The sequence below is a fragment of the Solanum verrucosum genome, unplaced genomic scaffold (assembly GCF_900185275.1).
Source record: "Solanum verrucosum unplaced genomic scaffold, falcon-dt-bn FXZP01000252.1, whole genome shotgun sequence".
Lineage (NCBI taxonomy): Eukaryota > Viridiplantae > Streptophyta > Magnoliopsida > Solanales > Solanaceae > Solanum > Solanum verrucosum.
Window position 1 is genome coordinate 7,887,595 of NW_026019988.1, and position 19,210 is coordinate 7,906,804.

At 30.9% G+C, this 19,210-nt stretch overlaps 2 protein-coding genes across 3 annotated transcripts; both read right to left on the minus strand.

Annotated features, from left to right (window-relative positions):
* Positions 1–1,327: 1,327 nt before the first annotated feature.
* Positions 1,328–7,530, minus strand: LOC125818727 (purple acid phosphatase 8-like). Of its 2 annotated transcripts, XM_049498240.1 has the most exons (7): positions 7,305–7,530; positions 4,511–4,667; positions 3,700–3,807; positions 2,971–3,098; positions 2,485–2,613; positions 1,701–1,768; positions 1,328–1,558 (listed from the first exon to the last, which is right to left on the minus strand). In XM_049498240.1, exons 1-7 carry the CDS (start codon positions 7,512–7,514, stop codon positions 1,342–1,344), a joined length of 1,017 nt encoding a protein of 338 aa, XP_049354197.1. In that variant the 5' UTR covers positions 7,515–7,530; the 3' UTR covers positions 1,328–1,341. The 2 variants fall into 2 exon arrangements, with proteins under 2 accessions (XP_049354197.1, XP_049354198.1); XM_049498241.1 differs by lacking the exon at positions 3,700–3,807.
* Positions 7,531–10,031: 2,501 nt separating this feature from the next.
* LOC125818606 (RNA demethylase ALKBH10B) lies at positions 10,032–17,237 on the minus strand. The gene is made up of 8 exons (XM_049498103.1): positions 16,290–17,237; positions 14,432–14,548; positions 13,996–14,102; positions 13,577–13,694; positions 11,608–11,727; positions 11,411–11,523; positions 11,169–11,323; positions 10,032–10,988 (listed from the first exon to the last, which is right to left on the minus strand). Exons 1-8 carry the CDS (start codon positions 16,849–16,851, stop codon positions 10,364–10,366), a joined length of 1,917 nt encoding a protein of 638 aa, XP_049354060.1. The 5' UTR covers positions 16,852–17,237; the 3' UTR covers positions 10,032–10,363.
* Positions 17,238–19,210: the final 1,973 nt, after the last annotated feature.

The window sequence follows — 19,210 nt, forward strand, 5'->3', positions numbered from 1 at the left end:
TATTTATTTTACATACTCATATGATTTAAAGTCATTGATTAATTTCCCATTTACACTAATTTTTTTTTTTTGGCTTAGATAAAAATAAAGTATAAATATGAGTTTGCTATTAGCACCATTTGCAAGAAAGGCTCGTAAATGAGATGTAACTTTAATTTGAAAGAAATATTGAACACACTCCTAAACTTGATCGAATTATTTATTTTATTTTTGAATTATTGACAGTTTTAAAAATACCCATTTAATTGACTAACTGAACTTAAATACACCTGCGATCTAGCAACATGAGTGAAATACACTCCTAAATTCTCGCCAAATTTAAGGATATTCTCAACACTTCTCTCGACTTTTTATTAAGAGTTCATGCTTCTACAAGAGTTTGAAATCACTTGATATGTCATGTGGCAGATCGGGGGTGTATAAAAGTTTTGTTAGTCAAATAGAAGGGTATTTTTAAAATTGTCAAATGGGTGTTTTTGAAACTGTCAATAGTTCAAAGACGAAACTAATAATTTATACTAATTTCAGGAATATTTTCGATACTTCTCTCTTTTAACTTTTAACTCTGTAAAAAATATTATTTTATGCTAATCTACATTTAATGTGAAGTCGGGAAAACGGGTGGTATTGTTGCTCTCTTTTTATTTTAATAGTTTAGAAAAGAAATATATTTGTTTAATTTGACTCATAGCGAAGACAAATTTGTGCCAAAAAACAAACATTAAAGACAAAAGTACTCGATCTACTTTTAATAATTTAGGAATATTTTTTGCCCTATTTCTTAAACTAAAATACCATGAAATGTTTTAGCTTTAGTATTTGATTATAAATTTTGAATTCGATTTAAAATTTTATTTTTAAATAATTATCTGATGATAGATTTTGAAAATATGTCTTCTACTCCTCTAACAAAACTTCAAAAAATTCCAAATAAATCATGTCCAACCACAACTTTAAGTTCCAGAAATTACACCTTCAAAAACTCAAATTTTCAAGTTTCAACTTTAAAAATTTTGGCCAACGGGAACTTATCTTTCCGTACTCTACCAGATTATGTAGAAAACAATCATAATAAGTAGGGGCGAATCTAGAAATTCGATTACGAATTTACCTTAACTCAATAATTTTTAATCAGAATCTATATATATACGTAAAAGACAATAACTAAGTATTTATAAATATTGGACTATAAAATCAATTTATTTGATAATATTAACCTGAGATATTTTAAATTCTGAATTCGCATCTAGCTGCTAATCAACTAAAATACACTTTGATTTCTCAAAGAAAACAATCAATAATAAATTAAAAAGTAATAGTTTTTTTTTTTTTTTTTTACCTCTATTGACTACTTACACAAGAGTCCTTTGACACACTAAATTTATGCAACACATTTCCAAAAACATCATAATACACAAATTCTACTTCTTTTTGGTTCAATTTAATTGAAATAAATCCTTGTCCATCGTAATAGAATTTCAATTCCGTAGGATTCCATCCTTTAACATCTCCCCTCCAAGCCTTGGATCCGCCTCCGCTCGTTAAAAACTCCAACTTGCTAATTAAGTAAAAACTTAATCGATTAGTTCGAACAAAAATCGAAATCGACATTTATAAACTAATTATTGAAACTTTGGTACATATAAATATATATATATATATATATATATGTTATGTATTTTTGATTGATGTCTTGTTACCTATCGATGCTTCCGATGCGTTGCAAGCAATGATCGTGGCCGTTGATGTAAAAATCGACATCATGTTCCTATATAGAATAATAAGATAAAATTAACAATAATTATAAAGCAAAAATATAAATAAAGATTGTGTAGCAATAGCATTTACTAGTCATTTTTCGGTCCTATCTTTGGAAAATAGCTATTATCAAGAAGTTTTAAATTTCACACGTAAAAATATTGGTTAATCTGAAACTCTATGACTTGTTTGATTTGAAATTGCCTGATGTTTAACACATATAACTGGAGTCTGTTTCAGGACTTACACAAGCGAATCCAGGATTTGAAAACTTCGGGTGCACCAAATATCATTTCTAAGCTAAATTTAAAATAAAAACAACAAAATAGCACTCTAGCGTGATTCAAACCCTGGTCTCGCAGGTGGCTCCTCTACCTTGTACCAACAGCTCAAGAAAACGCTTATGCTATTTATGGGTGTATCGTTAATTATATCCTAATTTCCGTCAGTTTCTCAAGATAGATATACATATATACACATTATTTTTTCCAAAGTTAACGAGTGCACGTGCAACCCCACTGAACATGGTGGGCCCGCCTCTGGACTTACAGAAGCTCGTGCAAAGAAGATTTATAGACGAGAAGTTTCCCAAATAAGGCTTTTGTCTCTTGAAAGATATTGTATTCTTATGTTTGAGATCGCCTCAGTGTGATTGTTTTTTTTCTCAAAAAATATGGATCAAATCTTATAAATGCTAAAACTATGTTGTAGTAAATTATAAATTACCTCAAGTATTGGGACTAATTGTTGAGCAAGTTCTGTAATAATACCATGATGTCCAGCACTTTTAATTGTATGGTGACCAATCACCATCTTCCATTTTGCAGTTGATTTGCTTAGTGCCAAATCCAAATCCTTTTTGCAAATCCCCAAAAGAAAAATAATTAAGAAAAAAAAAGTTTGGATAAATAAAATTTAACATAAAAATCTCAATATGCTAATTATATAAAGTATTATATTATCTATTGAATGAGTATACTTCGATTATTTTTATACATATTTTGTAAACTAATTATCCGAACAGTATATATATTGATAAATATTCCTAATTATTATTTTTCTGACTTGTTTCTTTTCAAAAACCTGTTTGATTATATATTGTATCAATTTTGTAAATCATTTTTTTTAAATATCGTTCAATTCATGCTTGAATGCCTACTTAAATAACTCATAATATTACTCTAAGATACAATAATTATTATTATTAATTACCTTTAATAGATCATTGAGATATTTATCCTTTGGTAAGACACCTCTCCAGTCATAGGTATGCTCTTTTGGGTTTGTGAAATAATCATCCACAAAAGGGGTTGTGTCTATGAAGAAAAAATCCACAATTTCTGCCTCACCAAAAAAAAAAAAAAAAAAGGGACAATAATGTAAAATATTTGAGAAATTTTAGTAAATAATAATTCTATTTGCATTCAGATTTATGAAAAATAATGAGATTTTACTTCATTACAAAACGTATGGGCAATTTAGTTTCAAAATGTAATAGAATACAGTATATACATGTGCATAATAATAATGAAATATATTGTATCTGTACATATATAATATCTTTGTAGCGGAATACTTTGTGTCCAGATATATGTAACAAAAGTGAAATATATTTTATTTCAATCTAATATAATCTATGTAGATAATCAATATATCTATGCATATCTACTATATTATATATATTCTTTTAAACTATCGTTGTTTCAAATAAATACATGACCTTAGTTTGTTGTGTCAGATAATTTTTCCTAAATATTTACTTTTATTTAATGATATGCATCTCTGTATAGGATAATAATATTTATCTTGCTTAAAATAAAAGTGAAAAACATTAAAGTTTTACATTCCCTTTTAATTACATGAGATAAGAAACAAAATATTTAATTAACTTCCAAAATTTGTGGTAAAAATTTAAAAAAATATTATTGTTATAACACTTACCTGCATGAAGAACATAGGATCTCAAACAAAACCATCTTTTATCCTTTTCTCTAAGGATTGGACTTAGTTGTGCCTCTACATCTCCCCTATAGTCATGGTTCCCCAACACTGCCACAAGAAAAAAATTGAATCGAGGCGGAATCAGGATTTGAAAATTATAGATGCAGAATTTTAGTCTTTATAAGTTATTGAAGGTTCGGATCAAAGTTACTAAGAGAATTAAGGTGTTTGAACAAATTTTTAGGAGTATAATACGCTTTTTGGACTAGTAGCAGAAGAAGTTTTTCAGAAGTTAAAATTAATTTTTTTTCTCATAAGCATTTTTGAAACATTGTACAAGCAAAAAAAATTGAATCTCTAATATTACAAAAGTATTTTTCAAATTGATTATCCAATAACACTTCTAATTAAAAGCACATTTTTTTTTAAAATAAGCAGATTTAAAAGCTTGACAAAAAAATTAAGCTTGAATGACCTAAACAATAAGTCTTTATATAACTCAACCCTCTCAAATCTTATTATTAAAAAACCTCCTTTTACAAAACTAACAAAATCTTATTCCTTTATTATGACCATATATATAATATGTCCAAAAAAAAAATGAATAATTTTTTTTTTGATACGATTTTGTATGTGTCAATCTTGATTATATATTTAGCATTTATCAAATCCATGTTTTTATATAAGTTGATTTAGACTGATCAAAATAAGTTTGAGGTACGAAATAAACAGATTCTACAAATTATATTTTCATGAGCTAATTTCACCACACATCCTCAAAATATAATAAATTGTATAAAAGATTATTTACCATTGTACCATGTCTTTTGCAAGCTAGGAGCTTTGTAAATATTGGTGAAAGAATGTTGAAATGTAGGATCATTTACACCATTTAGCCCATCTTCATAGAAATTGTCACCACTTGATATTACAAAATCTATCTTTAGCTTTTCCCCTATCTCTCCCATCTATACGCATGCATTAATTGAAAAAAAAAATTAAAATTAAAATTAAAATAATCAGATCTAAAAGATTTGTTCCAAAAAAATATGATGTTTTCAAACCAATTCTCACAAAGATATATGCATCTGAAAATTCAAAATCTTGTCATTCCAAAAAATGCTATGCATATATACACTATATTGTAAAGGTTATTTTAGTTATATCATCTTTTACGCAGAATATTAATAAAAATAATACAAAAAAATTATTAATAAAACAACGATTATGGACCAATTTTTTTTTTTTAATTCTTTTAGTAAATGGGTAGGGGGGACAAAATCAAACCTTGCCGGTTTAACTCGTCCAACTCATTTAAGTTTGAACAAATTATTGATCCGCTCATTCATCAGCTCAACCCATTAAAAATTGGGTTGACATGTAACCTGAATTGACTCATGAGTAATTTTGTTAAAATATTTTTCAATTTGATATGCTATATATAGCCATAATAAAGAAAAAAATAATTTTATTAGGTATTAAAATAGTTTAAAAGAACAAATAAAATAATTAAACTTAATAAAAATTGGGTTGGATTGGGTCTTGACCCGTAGTATAACCCGTTACCTAACCCATTTGATTCAACCCATTATGACCCAAACAAATTTAGATTAGATTGATTTTTGACCTGATTGTTATCTTAATCTATTATATATGACCTGCCCAAATTTAACCCAAACTGTCACCCCTATGAGAGATCTTTTCTTATATTGTTATAAGTTTTACATTAATGTTTGGAAGTGCATTTATGTCAAATTTTTATAAGACCTAAAGCTCTAAAATGGAATAATAAAAGAGGAAAGAGATTTTATTATTGCTTAAAGTAATAAAACTTTGGATAAATTGCTTTTGAGTTTTGGAACAATGTAAAATATGCTTTTCCCCACAATTAATTCCATTCCTAAATAGGATAAATAATCTTGAATCTCCAAAGAATTATTTCTTTTTATTTGCGTGAAGAAAGAAAAAACTTGTGTCCTAGCTACACTCAAATATAATGATATATATAGATGCAAAAATCATGCTTGAATCACACACAACTCTTATTATGGAAAAGTTGGTTATAAATTTGGTCGCTCGTTAAAATTAAAATAATTATAAAATAATGGATTTTGGGGTCAATGACCACACTTTTTTTTTTTAATCTGATGTGGACTCTTCAACCTTACTCTGGGAACCCATCATCGGTAAACTTAAATTAGGATAGGTTATGTTGATCTAATATGAATTAAGAAAATGAATCTTGAGCCTAATTCAATCTTATCAGGTCATTCAAAGATATTTATAAGTAACCGACCTATATAAAAAAAAAATATATGTAATCTTGAAAAATAATAAAAAATATTATACTACAATGACTTGATAACGTAACAAATATTACAATGACTTGATAACGTAACAAATATTTACATAGTCGGTATATTAGTTAAACTCATTAAATAATCACAAGAGAAAAAGGAAAGAAAGAGGAAGTTAAAGTAGGTGTTCATAGATAGGTTAGTAACAAGTTTAATATAATTAATTAACTATGGCACTAATATAACAAATTAATTTTTAACTTTGTGCCTCACATGCATAACAAAAGGTCAAAGCATTAGCAATAATGATTATAACAAAAATTCGTAAAATAAAAAGATGTTCTTATTTCTTCAATAATATTTTAAGAAATTGATATAAATAATCGTCGATCAAAATAATAGCCAACAAATGAATGGTTAAAGAACTTGTAAGTATATATTATGAGAAGAATTTAAAACTTAATTACAAGAACACATGGTATGATATGTTACAACTAACTAGACAAAAGAAGAAGAACAAAAGCATGTTCATTATGTAAGAAAATATTTCCAGATACTATTTTTCAATTTTTCTATGTTCGTGTTAAAATTTTTGAAAAAATAAGTTTTACAAGTCATATATTCAAAGTTCTTTTCTGTTCTTCAACACTTCCCATCTTTACCCTCATTCCACCAACCCAAGCCCCTATCCCCATTTATTTTAAGATGATATTTTTGACGTATCTGTAGACATCGAAATTATGTGGAACTCTACTAGACAAGTTTAATTTCAGTTAAGTTTCTTCTTGAATGTTTCTCTATTCTAAATCCTAACGCATACCTACATTAAAGGTATATATTCTCTTGAAAAAACATTTCGAAAGTTCCATAAATTCATAGAACATTCACAAGGTTCATCAAGATATGACCGATGCACTCTTCCTAACAACTATATACTTCAAAAAGATCCACAAAATTCTTTCATGGAGATCAAATATATCTCAAATAGACTCACATCATCCTAGTTCAAGAAATATGTTATTATTAACCCTCGAATCACAGAGAAATGTTAAAAGAGAAAAATCAAGACATAAATAGATTTGTACTTACAATCTTGATGAATAAAATCATTTTATTATTTATTTTGTAATTACAGTATATTTGAGAATATTTTTTACAAATAATATCAAACACAAGAACATAAACATAATTCCATTTATTTTTCTAGAAAACATTTTCCTCCGTACCGAATGCACCATGAACTCCCAAATATTTTCACAAAAGTATATATAACTTTTTAAAAAAAGGTAAGAATGAAAGATGAAGAACCTGGAAGGCCAATTCTGATTGATTATAAAGTCCTTTTCTTCCCCAATCTCCAATAACAAGAAAACTAAGAGAGCCATCATCTTTTAGTGATTGATTAAAATATGGAAATTCAGCACAAGAAACAAGAAAACAAAATCCAAAACTAACCAAGAAAATAATAACATATTGAAAATTCATAGTAATTATTTTCTTGGGAAAAAATGCTTTCATTTGATATTATATGAAAGATGAAATTACTTTGGAGGGAATTATATGAGAAATGATTTTACTCTAATGAAAGAAGGGTATATTAATGGAATATCCAAAAGTTGTCTTTTTTTTTTGTACTTTTCAACTACTCCATTTGGAAAGGAACATGATGAGAAGTTGCAAGAATATGTCCTCACTAAAGTTTAATATTCAGAAATTATACGAAAAATATTATAAGTTACAATATATCTTATGTTAATATGATGAAAAAAAATATATTTTAAAATATTATACAAAATTTACATAATATGAATCTAGAAAAGCGAAAAAACGATAAATAATTTGGATTCAGGGGATTCAAGGAGTTTGGACAGTATAAAGAATTTACACAATTAAATTATTTCTATCTTTTATAATGATGTTATTTTTAAGATTATAAATTTCACATTTTATGAAAATTTACTTATAAATATCTTTTAAATAAGTTAAATTGTGCAAAAACAATTTCCAATACAATAATAATTAGATAGAAAGCATCTCTCTTTTGTTCCTCCTGATCGAACTCGCCAAAAAAATCACAATAGAAAAAATTCTTCTTGCCGGGAGAATAGCGTCGGAGACATCTTTATCTGAGGACATAAAATACCCCACAAATGAGGTCGAAATAAAAATAGAATTATGCAAACTTTACTTTTATCTCGTATAAGATAGAAAGGTCACACAAATATCAAAAACCTCGACTCAAGTAACAAATAACAAAACAATTTAAAACAAAAATGAATCTCCACTACCGGTGTTAATTAAACTATGTTATAAGCCAAGGTATCGTTATATATTTTATTCAAATCTTTGCTTATACGTATATCTCACATGGCTACAAGAAAAATAAAATGATCAACGTGTTGTGTGTTTTTTTTTTTTTTCAATTCTGTGTTCGGAGCTATATTGGAGTCTAATAAAATTGAATCACATATTGCGAGACCTTTTTTTTGTGGTGGACTCACAATGTGATTTTTCCATCTTGGGGTGCTCAAATTAAGATCTTTGATTAAAAATGAAGGAATCTCAATCATCCCATCACAATTCATGTAGATAAATTAAGAAAATCTTAAAAGTGTAATCTTTTAAAAAGGAAGCCTTTGATAGATTTAGCACTTTCAAATTCTACCAATAATAATTAATTCGTTCACATGTACTTTCATTCAATCAATCAAAACAGGAAGTTTGGTGATCTAAATATAATGTTCTTTTTGTTTCAATTTACGTGGTATTGTTCAGGCGAGAGTCAACTTTTATGAATTTTGATCACAAATTCGAATATAAAATCTTTAATTTATTTAGCTTCAGAAATTACATAAAAAAATTATCAATTTTAAAATATTTAAAAAGCATATAAACGACTTAGGAAAAATTACTGAAATACACGTCTTATGTTTCCCTTATTTCCAATATCCCCTTCTATTTCTAAAAATCTCTAAAATCCCTTATTTCTTTAATGTATCCGAGCTAGTTTTTAATATATTCGAGCTACATATTATGTATCCGATTTATGTTATAATATATCTGAGATATTCTTTAATGTATTCGAGCTATATATTATGTATCCGGTTTGTGTTACTTTTTAAGGGATTAATGTAATTACAAACTAATGAGAGATAAATTGTAATTTCATATTAAAACTATGAGATTTATGTAAGTTGTACGAAAACTTGTGACAAAAGAAAAACTCATTTGATTCTCTAAATTCAAACTATACCATACAAATTGAGTCGGACGAGTAGTAAATTTTACCTTCAGAGTGTGGAAAAAGAGAAAATTAATTAGCAACGCGTTAAGTCATTGAATTAACAATTAGTGTATTATTATTATTATTTTAATCCTCTTTTTACGTGGTGATGGGGGTTGGTGACTTGGTGTCGTTGAACAAAATAGTTGGCTAATAATAAAAGTTAAAATAGAGTAATCCCCTTAAGAAAACAACTAATTAATACTTCATTAATAAAATCGTCCAATTGTTGGAGAAGGAAAAAAGAATACAAATTAAACAATTCTCCTAATACTCAACTTCGTTGACCAAAAGCAAAAGATTTCTTGTGTTTTGTATGTAAGCAAAATAATATTATCCCAAAAACTTAAATGTAAATATAAAAAAATACTATAGAATGGATTATCGAGATTCAATGGTCTTGAAATACCACTTATAAAACTTATTTCTCCTCCTCGAACAATGAAACTCATTTTTCTATTTTTAAAGTACTAATTTTCCTAGAGAATCTTGCTCAATTCGTGTTTTAAACAAATCTTGAAAAGAAAAAGAAAAGAAAAGTTTGAATACTTAAATCATGTGAAATACGCTTGGTATTTAAGTGGAAAAGAGTAAAGGAAGGATCCCATTATTCCGTCATTTAAAAATAAAAAAAGGAATGATCAAATGATATCAACACAAGATAATTGTTAAAAGTATGGAGAGAGTAGACATCATCAAAGAAGAAAATGTCAAAAAAAGTTCATTTTAGCCTACAAGTTTTTGCTGACTTCATATGAGAAGAGAAATACTACTACTCATTACTTCTATATAATGAGTTGAAATTTTTCTGTGAAGCTACAATAAAGTTTTGTAACTAAGTTTTCCTTATCTAATATAAGATATATATATGTATAATTATGTTTGACAAGACAACAAAAAAGAAGAGCATGAAGAAGAGATAACTCTCCTTCCGTTGCTCTGCTGGAAGTATAACTCTGAACAATTGCTGCTCTGCTCTTTACATTTTCTTCAAACTCACTGCAGTTTGTAGTGTAAACCTTCTGCTCCAACGATGCATTTACCATTTTTCCACCTTGGTTTCTGCACTGCTGAAATCAGCACGTTAGTGTCGTTCTTCATAAGCCACTGGTATCTCTGCATCACTAACATCTGCCTTTCCATTGCACTCTTGTGTTTGTACTTCACTACTACCTGAATTGACTTTCTGAGAAACAGTTGAATCACTAAGAGGACCAGCATTTTCAGCAGGAATGTTGTCAGTGGATGATGTTCCAGAGCCTGGAGGAAGGAAAACGCCAGTGCCAGGGAGTGGCAGTCGCGGTGGGGGATGCCTAAGAGAAGGTACAGCCCATCCAGCTGAGGCAGGTGGAAGGGCAACTGGTGCTGGAAAAGGCATAGCTGGTGCAACCGTGGCGGGAACAAAAATTGGCTGCATATTTGCAGGAGCAAACTGCGGACGAACACCTGGAATAGGTAATACACCAGTTGTTGACATGGAACCATAATGCTTGGGCCCAAAAGGACGACGTATATGATTTGGTGACCTGCTAGGAGGAACCCACTGGGAGACGGGACCTCCTGCTGATGAAGGGAAACGTTGACTATCACCAGACTTGATTCTTCTCAGCTGTAACTTTGTAAAAGTAACGAGTATTCGCTGCTTCCGGATGGATGGAATTGCATATTTCGCAAATTCAGTTGATCTTCCCTGCATTACAAGTACAGACCTGTGCATTTTCAAAGCAGAAAGATTCATTAGGTGATTACTTACTGCAACCTCGGATTGATTTGGAGTCAAAGTTATATAATTCAAGGAAAAGTACAACCTCCTCAATACATGCCCAAGACAAAATAGCAACTGAAAGAAAAATAAATAATTGAACAAGAAAGGCTGAGGAAAGGACTACCCTGGTGCAAGAGACAGTTTGAGAGAGCCTCGATAATCGCCTGGATGATCCACACCAATCACCTTACCAAAAGTCATTTCACAGTCTGTCAAGAACAGCATAGATATTGGTCGTCCGTACCAATAAGGCCATAAATGAGGCTGTGAGTGGTCCCCCTACAATTATTAGCAATTTATCAAATCCACAAAGCTTTCTGAGCAAAATCACCATGACCATAAGAACTAAAACTACTGCTTGCAAACCTCATTGAAGATATCAATAACGCAAGCATCCGGCTTCACGGACAATGCTTCCATAGCACTCAGTCGATCAATAACATCTTGGAACAGGCCAGGTATTGCTTCCGTTTTCCGGTCTGCAAATTTGATTAAGAACCCCATAACTACACTAGAAAGAAAAAATATATAAGTTTATCCTATTGCATAAATGTTAGACATGCCTTTATATGTTGAAATGGCGGTTTCTTCCTCGGGAGGTGCATCTACAATGGGAAGGCCCAACTGGACCATCTCCCTTCCATGCCCCTTCATAGGTCTCTTTGAGACTATAAATGCCTGTGCTGCTTGTCAAAACATTTCTAATCATTGACATCTATATTGAAGTGTCAGATACAAAGGATAGCACTTCAATCACAAAAATCTGATCGAGCTATGTTCTTTCTAATTCAACTCTCTAGCTTATCTTGCATTTAATGAATTTACGAATATTATGATGTGAAAAGCACAGTACTGAAACAGTTCATTTGATAACAGGTAACTGAAGTCCCTGTATCTAAGAATGCTAAACCAACATAAAGTGCATACTGAGGCTGCATTTGTATGACATCAGGATAAACCTTTTTCCCGGTTTTTACCTAAACAAAAGTGCTTGCTGCAACAAATATTTATACATATTAGAGCAAACCACTTCCATCTTTTAATGATGTCATTCCATTTGTCTTCTATTACTTAATATAATGTGACCTCAGAAAATGCAAATAATTTCAACTTTTAACTGCAAGTAACTATCACCAGAGATATTCCCTGTGCCCCACCCAACAACCTGAACTACTATTACATGCTACTGACCTTTATGTCCAACCAAAGACCCAAAGTATCCTAATCTTTTTATCAGTAGAAATACTTTAATAATTTAGAAGAATTTCTAAAATAACTTTTTTTTTCACATTTAGTTTCAGACAAGAACTCCCCTCATCAAAGATGAAGATTAAACAGGAGTAAAAAGAAGGAAGTATACAAGGCAAAAACAGCATGATAAATATTAAAGAGAGAAAGTAAAACGAGAAGAAAAAAAATTAATGATCTTAAATTTATGTAATAGCCTAGTAATTTTTGTTTAAACAGAAAAATGTGAACAGGGGCAAGGCTACTCAAACTGAAAGCTATCTATATTAACAATACTTGAGCTTGATTCCAAAAGGCATAATACATAAATATGCCCTTTAACTTGGCTTCAAATCACATTTATGCCCTTCAACTTTGAGTGTGCACAAGTAGACACTTAAACTTGTATAAGTTGAACAAATAGACACACATATCCTACATGGCATCTTACATGTCATTTTTTGTCCTATGTGTATTGTGCCACGTAAGATTCACGTGTCTACTTGTTCAGGTTTATACAAGTTTTAAGTGTCTACTTGTGCATACCCAAAATTGAAGGGCATAAATGTGAAATGAGGTCAAGTTAAAGGGCACATTTATGTATTATGCCATTCCAAAATTCTTCCTCAGCTGACACAAAATTGGACTACTTCCCCCAGTAATAGCAGAAAAAATAACTCTTAGTCCCACATGGTCTATCTTGACAATTCTGATTAGTATTCAAAAGGCAAGATTCAAAGTAAGAAGAGGGAATATGTCTTAACTTCAGTAAAGGCATCATTTTGGTCTCCAGTAATTCTAGTTTCAGATTCAAAGGTAAATTCACCTTTAAAAAGGTTTCATATAACTTATCTCTATTCGAGGCATTTTTATCAGCCTCCAATCCCCCCCCCACACACACAAAAAAAAAATCCCAAAACAAAATGAAGCATAGAAAGAAGCTAGCACTCAAGGAGGACGTTTCGGATCATTCAGGGAAACAGCCACAAGATGCTCTAGATAGAATAAGTGAGACTGGTTTGTTTTTTCCCATGTTTGCCAACTCACAAACATTTTTCTCATCTCCAATCCAACCCATCCCTCACCCCACAATCCCAAAACATCACACAAAATGAAGTGTAGAAAGAAGCTACCACCCAAGGATGTTTCAGATCATTCACGGGAACAGCCACACATTGCTCTACATAGAATAAGTGAGACTGGTTTGTTTTTTTCCATGTTTGACATCTCACGAACTTTTTTTCTCGTCCAAATCAAGGCTTAATTGACAAGTGCCACACTCCAAACACAGAATAAACAACTTACCAGGAAGCTGTCCTCTTCTACCAGCAGCTCTCAAATCATTTACCAAAGTAACCAGTTTTGACACTACTGAACTGCTAAGCAGTTCTTCGTAAAGTTTCATGCCATCAACAACATTAACCTACAGAGGAAACCGCTGATTCTTAGCTTATGAACAAATAACTTCGCATCTTGAGCCAAGTAATTATGTCAGATGAATTTCACAAATTGCACCAAGAAGGTGCTAATATGAACAGTAAAAAGACCTTTGGCTCCCTTAATTATGCAGGGAGTTGCAAAGGTCGATAAAAGTATTTACATTATACACATCCTTCAGATTACACCAAGAATACAAAAATCGTAATGCCCTATACTTCACAAAATGCACTGCTGCACATTTGTTCTCAAGTTGAACAACAAGAAGCTGTAAATTTTAACATTACCGGTTTTCCATCGTATATCTCTGTAGCAACAAAAGTTTTTGGTACAACATTCTGCTTCTCAGTTGGTACTTGGATGGAATGGGATTCGCTCTCCACATTAGAAGACCCTTATAAAGTAAACATGCAAAATATTACTGACTAAGGAATGTAGTTAGCTTAGATAAATGAGTAAAACATAAGCAATACTATATCATCTCACACCCATCACAATCAATTTCCACAAATACAAACTAAAACAAGTAGAAAACATAATTCCCTTGATGGAATTGGTTGATATGGCTAATTAATCCAGTCTTACTTTCTTTTCTCATTTTTCTCTTTGGTGGACAAGTAATATGGTTTATTATAACATTCCAAAACACAATGCATCTCTAAAAAATGTTGCTCTACAAACAAATAGAAAGTAGGATCTAAATCAGAAAAATAAACTACATACCTTCAGAGTTTGAATCACGTTTATCATCAGTTTTGTCTACTTCACCTTGTGAGTCGCCAGCTTCTGTGCAAACTGAACTCTTCACTGAGCTATTTGCTTCTGGGTTTGCAGCCAATTCTGTTCCATTGAAAATGAACAAGAGCAAAAATCACTTTCTAGCTTACAACACAAAAGAAAAACTACATGAAAACATCAAAAATCTGCATTTAAAACGGTGAACAAATTTTGGTTCATATGGCTGTACTTCAATCTGATTCTCCCATTGGTTTGTGATGATGTAACAGTAAAGAAAGTTATGCAATGTACAAAACCCAAGAGAAAGGTCCGCCCGCATCAAGTCAGAGGGATAACTTTCTTCCAAGTTCAGAATAATATCCTTCACATGATCAAGTGGTATCCCCACAAACAATCTGAGTAAGCATGATCTTTAGGTATACCAATGGCAAACTGAAGCATTCACCTTGGATACAAAAAATAAATATGTATAGGATATGCCAAAATTATTTTCTCATTTTGAAGCACATTCAAGTAATTTGAGGCCTGGAGTTATTATTGAAATGTGAAGGAAGAGACAGCAAGCTTCACACCCCCAGTGTGACACCGCATAAACAAAGTAGATGAGGTTTGGTAAGCACTAAGCACAATCATATGAAGACAATTAAAGGAATTCATTAGCTTTGCCTCAATCAAAGTTACTAATATCAAGATTCACATCATCCTAATTATCTTGGCAGAATAATCTGCAAGACTAGATTAAAATCCATACCACAAAATGCAAAACTAAAATACTCTTTCCAGTGTCCAATTGCATTATGGCAGGCAAAATGCATACCAAAAAATGCAAAACTCTAGCATCAAAATCCATACCACAAAATGCAAACTTCCAAAGTTGCTAATATCAAGATTCACATCATCCTAATTTCTCTCGCTCCTTCTCCCATTTACTTACAATGACAATAAAATCTCTAGCATTAGAACTTCTCTCACTCACTCTCAAATCTCAATCGCTAGCACACATCAATGAAAGCAATGACTTCTTCTAGTTTAAGATTTAGATGTGCTCCACTCAACCATCCAGCTGGTTAGTGATGCCCTTGTAACGGTCAATTAAACTAAGCCAATGTCAACAGTAAACTAGCACAGCAAACACTTCTAAACCAGGAAGCAACTGAAAGGACAAAAAATACCTCTAGTAGTTACCATGTGGAAGTCACTAAAGGCTCGTTAGGTTGGGGAAGAAGTTATCCTAGAATTGTTATCCCACCCTCAATGTGGAGTAAACATAACACTACAATCCCGGGATAACTTAAACCTCAATTTTATCCCAACCAAACATTGGATACTCATCCTCAAATTAATCCCAGGATTAGCTATCCCTTATCCGTCTTACCAAAATAGTCCTAAATGTCCAAATTCATAGTGATGATTTCACTTATTCGAAAGTAGAAATTTTGGATTGGAAACAAGTGGCACTCGATCTCTTTCCATCAATTAATATACTCCATCACTAAGTAGATTTAACAAATTAGATTACACTCTAATTAAGGGAAATTAACAAACATCATTATCATTAAATGGTGATATATCCAAATCTCTACAACCCATGATTACCAATTAGCTAAATTATTAATAATAGCATTGTCTTGTCTCCTAACCAATAAATGGAAAGGAACTAAGATTCTAAAATTCAACAATTTTCTAAATAGATAATCAATTGCAAGATAGTAATCACTAACAGGCCTATAGAATCCCATATCCTTCAATCAATAAATTCCAAATAATTGCCTTACAAACACAAAGTACATATACCATATCCAGTACAGGCAAAAAAGGAAAATACGCCATTCAGACGTCTCACCTTTCTTCTCCCCTTGCTTCACTTCTACAACATCAATCTTTTCAACCCCATTGGTTTTACTGTGAGCATCCAAAGAAAAATTCTGACCCTGACTCTCTTTTCCATCTTTCAATCCCTCACTTTTCCAACCCCCTCCTCCTCCTCTAGACCCATTCCTCTTTTCCACCTTCTTAACCCCTCCATCAAAACCCTTTTGCTGCTTCATCCATTCCACCTGGTGTAATGAATAGATCACCTCAGCCACTGAATGGTACTGCTGCATATGGAGCACACTATTCCAATTAGCCCTCCTTTGTTGTACACACCCAATCACTCCATCATACTCACCAGGTTCCCCTACTAACCTAAGATGATGACACAACGCATCAATTATAGCATTTGATGCTGCAAATTCCCCTCTTAACCACGATATAAACCCGTCCCTCTCATCCACTTGCTGGGGATGAAACCATTGCTGTTGATGCTGATGCTGTCGCGGCAGTGCCACCGCCACCGCCTCTCCTCCTACTCCATTGCCGTTCATTTTCTCCGGCACCGCCACCGCAGCATTTCCCGATTGCATTTCTTGATCACTTAGTGAAGAAAAAAATCAATCAGAAAATGTTACTATCTACTAATATAAATAAATATTCTAGTTTATTAAACTAAAGGGGCATCAAAAATCAGCTCATTTTCATCAGATCTGGAGAAAAACGAAATGGGGTTGTTGAAAAAAGGCAAAATAAATCTGTGAAAAGCTTGAATTCTTGGTCACAACCCAGAAAAGAAAATATGGGAATGTGTGAGATCTGAAGAAGGTCACTGTGTGACTGTGTGTGAAGATCTAGAAAAGGTTGAAGATGATGAAGAAGAATTTTGGCTTATTGAGCACGCGTATTTCTGGTCCTAAAAATGGTGGTTTCTTTGTGGCTTTCTGTTTTTGACTCACTCTCTCTCACTCAACGAATTCCACACTTCCTTTTTGTTTTGTTTCACATCTTTCGACCAGTAAACACGTATTCTATGTGACATAATATATATAAAATGTTATATAGTAAGTTTATTTATTTAATTTTATTTAAATTTAAATGTCTATTTATAAATATTCAAAGTTAAAAAATGTAATTATTGGATAAAATTAAATTAAAAAATATATTTATATATTATACTTTTTTATTTTATTAAGATCCGATTAAATTTGATGATTCTATTTGCATCGAATAAGGTCTATGTTAAAGAGAAGACTAATTCCGATTAATTCAATTTGTATCATAGAAGGTCTACTTAAGAGGAAAGTGTTGTATTGAGTCTAGACTAAACCTGATTAATCCAATTTATATCATATAAGATCCATTTAAGAGAGCACGTTTTAAAGTACGACACATTATCCTTTAACTTTTTTTTAGGTGTGCAAAGTAGATAATTAAATTTATATAAAATTAAATAAGTAGAAACATGCGTTTTACATGGTAATTCGTGTGAGATACACTCGAATTTATTTGTTTTATGTTATGTAAGATGCGTACGGCTACTTGCCCAATTTTATAAAAGTTTATGTATTTGTTTGTGTATATCCAAAATTGAAGGACGTATTAGATGAGGTCAAGTTAAATGACATGTTTATGTATTATGATTTAGGCATAATATATAAATATGTCATTTAACTTGACCTCAACTAACATTTATGTTCTTCAATTTTAAGTATGTGTAAGCTGATACTAAAACATGTACTAGACAGACGCACTCTACGTGGTAATTTGTGTTCTTTGTGATGTCTCCTACATATAAGACACACATAAAAGAAAAGTATTCACTCGACTAAGCTCAGTTAATTGAATTCGCATCATATAAGACTCGTTTAATCGACTAATTAGTTCGACTAATCTAATACAAAGAAGTCTGCTTGTCTAGTGACTCTAGAGTCTAGTCTACAATGTGAATTGGACTTGGGAGTGGGTTTAGGGTTTTGAGGGAGGAAGAATATTCTGAAATAGGATGGCTCCATTTTTCTTTTTCCTTAAATTATATTTTTATAATAATTAAATAGGTATTGATGATGGAAAAGCGAAATAGAATGTTTGTGGTTTGATTTGATTCAATTTGATTTTGCAATTTTGTTGGTGTTATTGAATATCTTTATTGTATTTTTTTTTAGTAATGGATAAGATTTTGATAAGTCAATTATGTTAAGTACAAATACAAATAGAACAAATTGATGGACATATTATGAAAGAATTTTTTTGATAATGGGTGATAACTATTCTCTTAATTTAATAACGATATTTCATTCTTATATTCTTTATAGCTTAAAATTTTAATAAATAAACAAGAATATGAAACCTAAAAAATGATATACTCTCTTTTTAAAAAAAAAAAAAGAAAAAGAAAAAGAAGAAATTATCAATAAAACACTATGCCAAAATAGAAAAGGGATATTCGAAAACTATAAATAATTTGCATAATTGACTCATACAAATGACATCAACCAGTTTTGGGTTGAAGTGTCTTATTGATATTTTGTTCTATATATTTGATAATTCCTTCTCTACAAAATTGTCCCAACCTAACTTTACCATTTAAATAGAGTACAATTTTGTCAAATGATATCAAATTTAGGAGCGTCTAGTTTGAATTTGTGTGGGTAGATAGGGTGGATCTACAATAGAACACATGAATTCACAGAAACTTAGTAGTTTTTGTCTAAAAATATGTATATGTAAGAAGAAATTTTTTGAATAAATGAATGCAAAAATTTAAGTACTAATACATTTTAATTTGAGGTATTAAAATTCATTAACTTCGAATCATAAATTCGGTGAGAAAAGATTTTTAGTATATCTTTCAAACTAAAAAGGGTAGGCTAATTAGTCCTTAAGAGTAAATGTGTAAGGTATTCATTGATTTTTTGGTAGTTTAATTTTTTGGTTTCTCATTTGGTGTTC

Coding starts and splice junctions, on each gene's coding strand:
- LOC125818606 (XM_049498103.1), bottom strand. CDS start 16,851: ATGCAATCGGGAAATGCTGCGGTGGCGGTGCCGGAGAAAATGAACGGC. Junction 14,549..16,289: donor GAAGCAAGGGGAGAAGAAAG/GTGAGACGTCTG, acceptor TCAATGGAACAG/AATTGGCTGCAAACCCAGAA. Junction 14,103..14,431: donor ACGTGATTCAAACTCTGAAG/GTATGTAGTTTA, acceptor TTACTTTATAAG/GGTCTTCTAATGTGGAGAGC.
- LOC125818727 (XM_049498240.1), bottom strand. CDS start 7,514: ATGAAAGCATTTTTTCCCAAGAAAATAATTACTATGAATTTTCAATAT. Junction 4,668..7,304: donor AATCAGAATTGGCCTTCCAG/GTTCTTCATCTT, acceptor GCATGCGTATAG/ATGGGAGAGATAGGGGAAAA. Junction 1,769..2,484: donor AATTAGTCCCAATACTTGAG/GTAATTTATAAT, acceptor TATTCTATATAG/GAACATGATGTCGATTTTTA.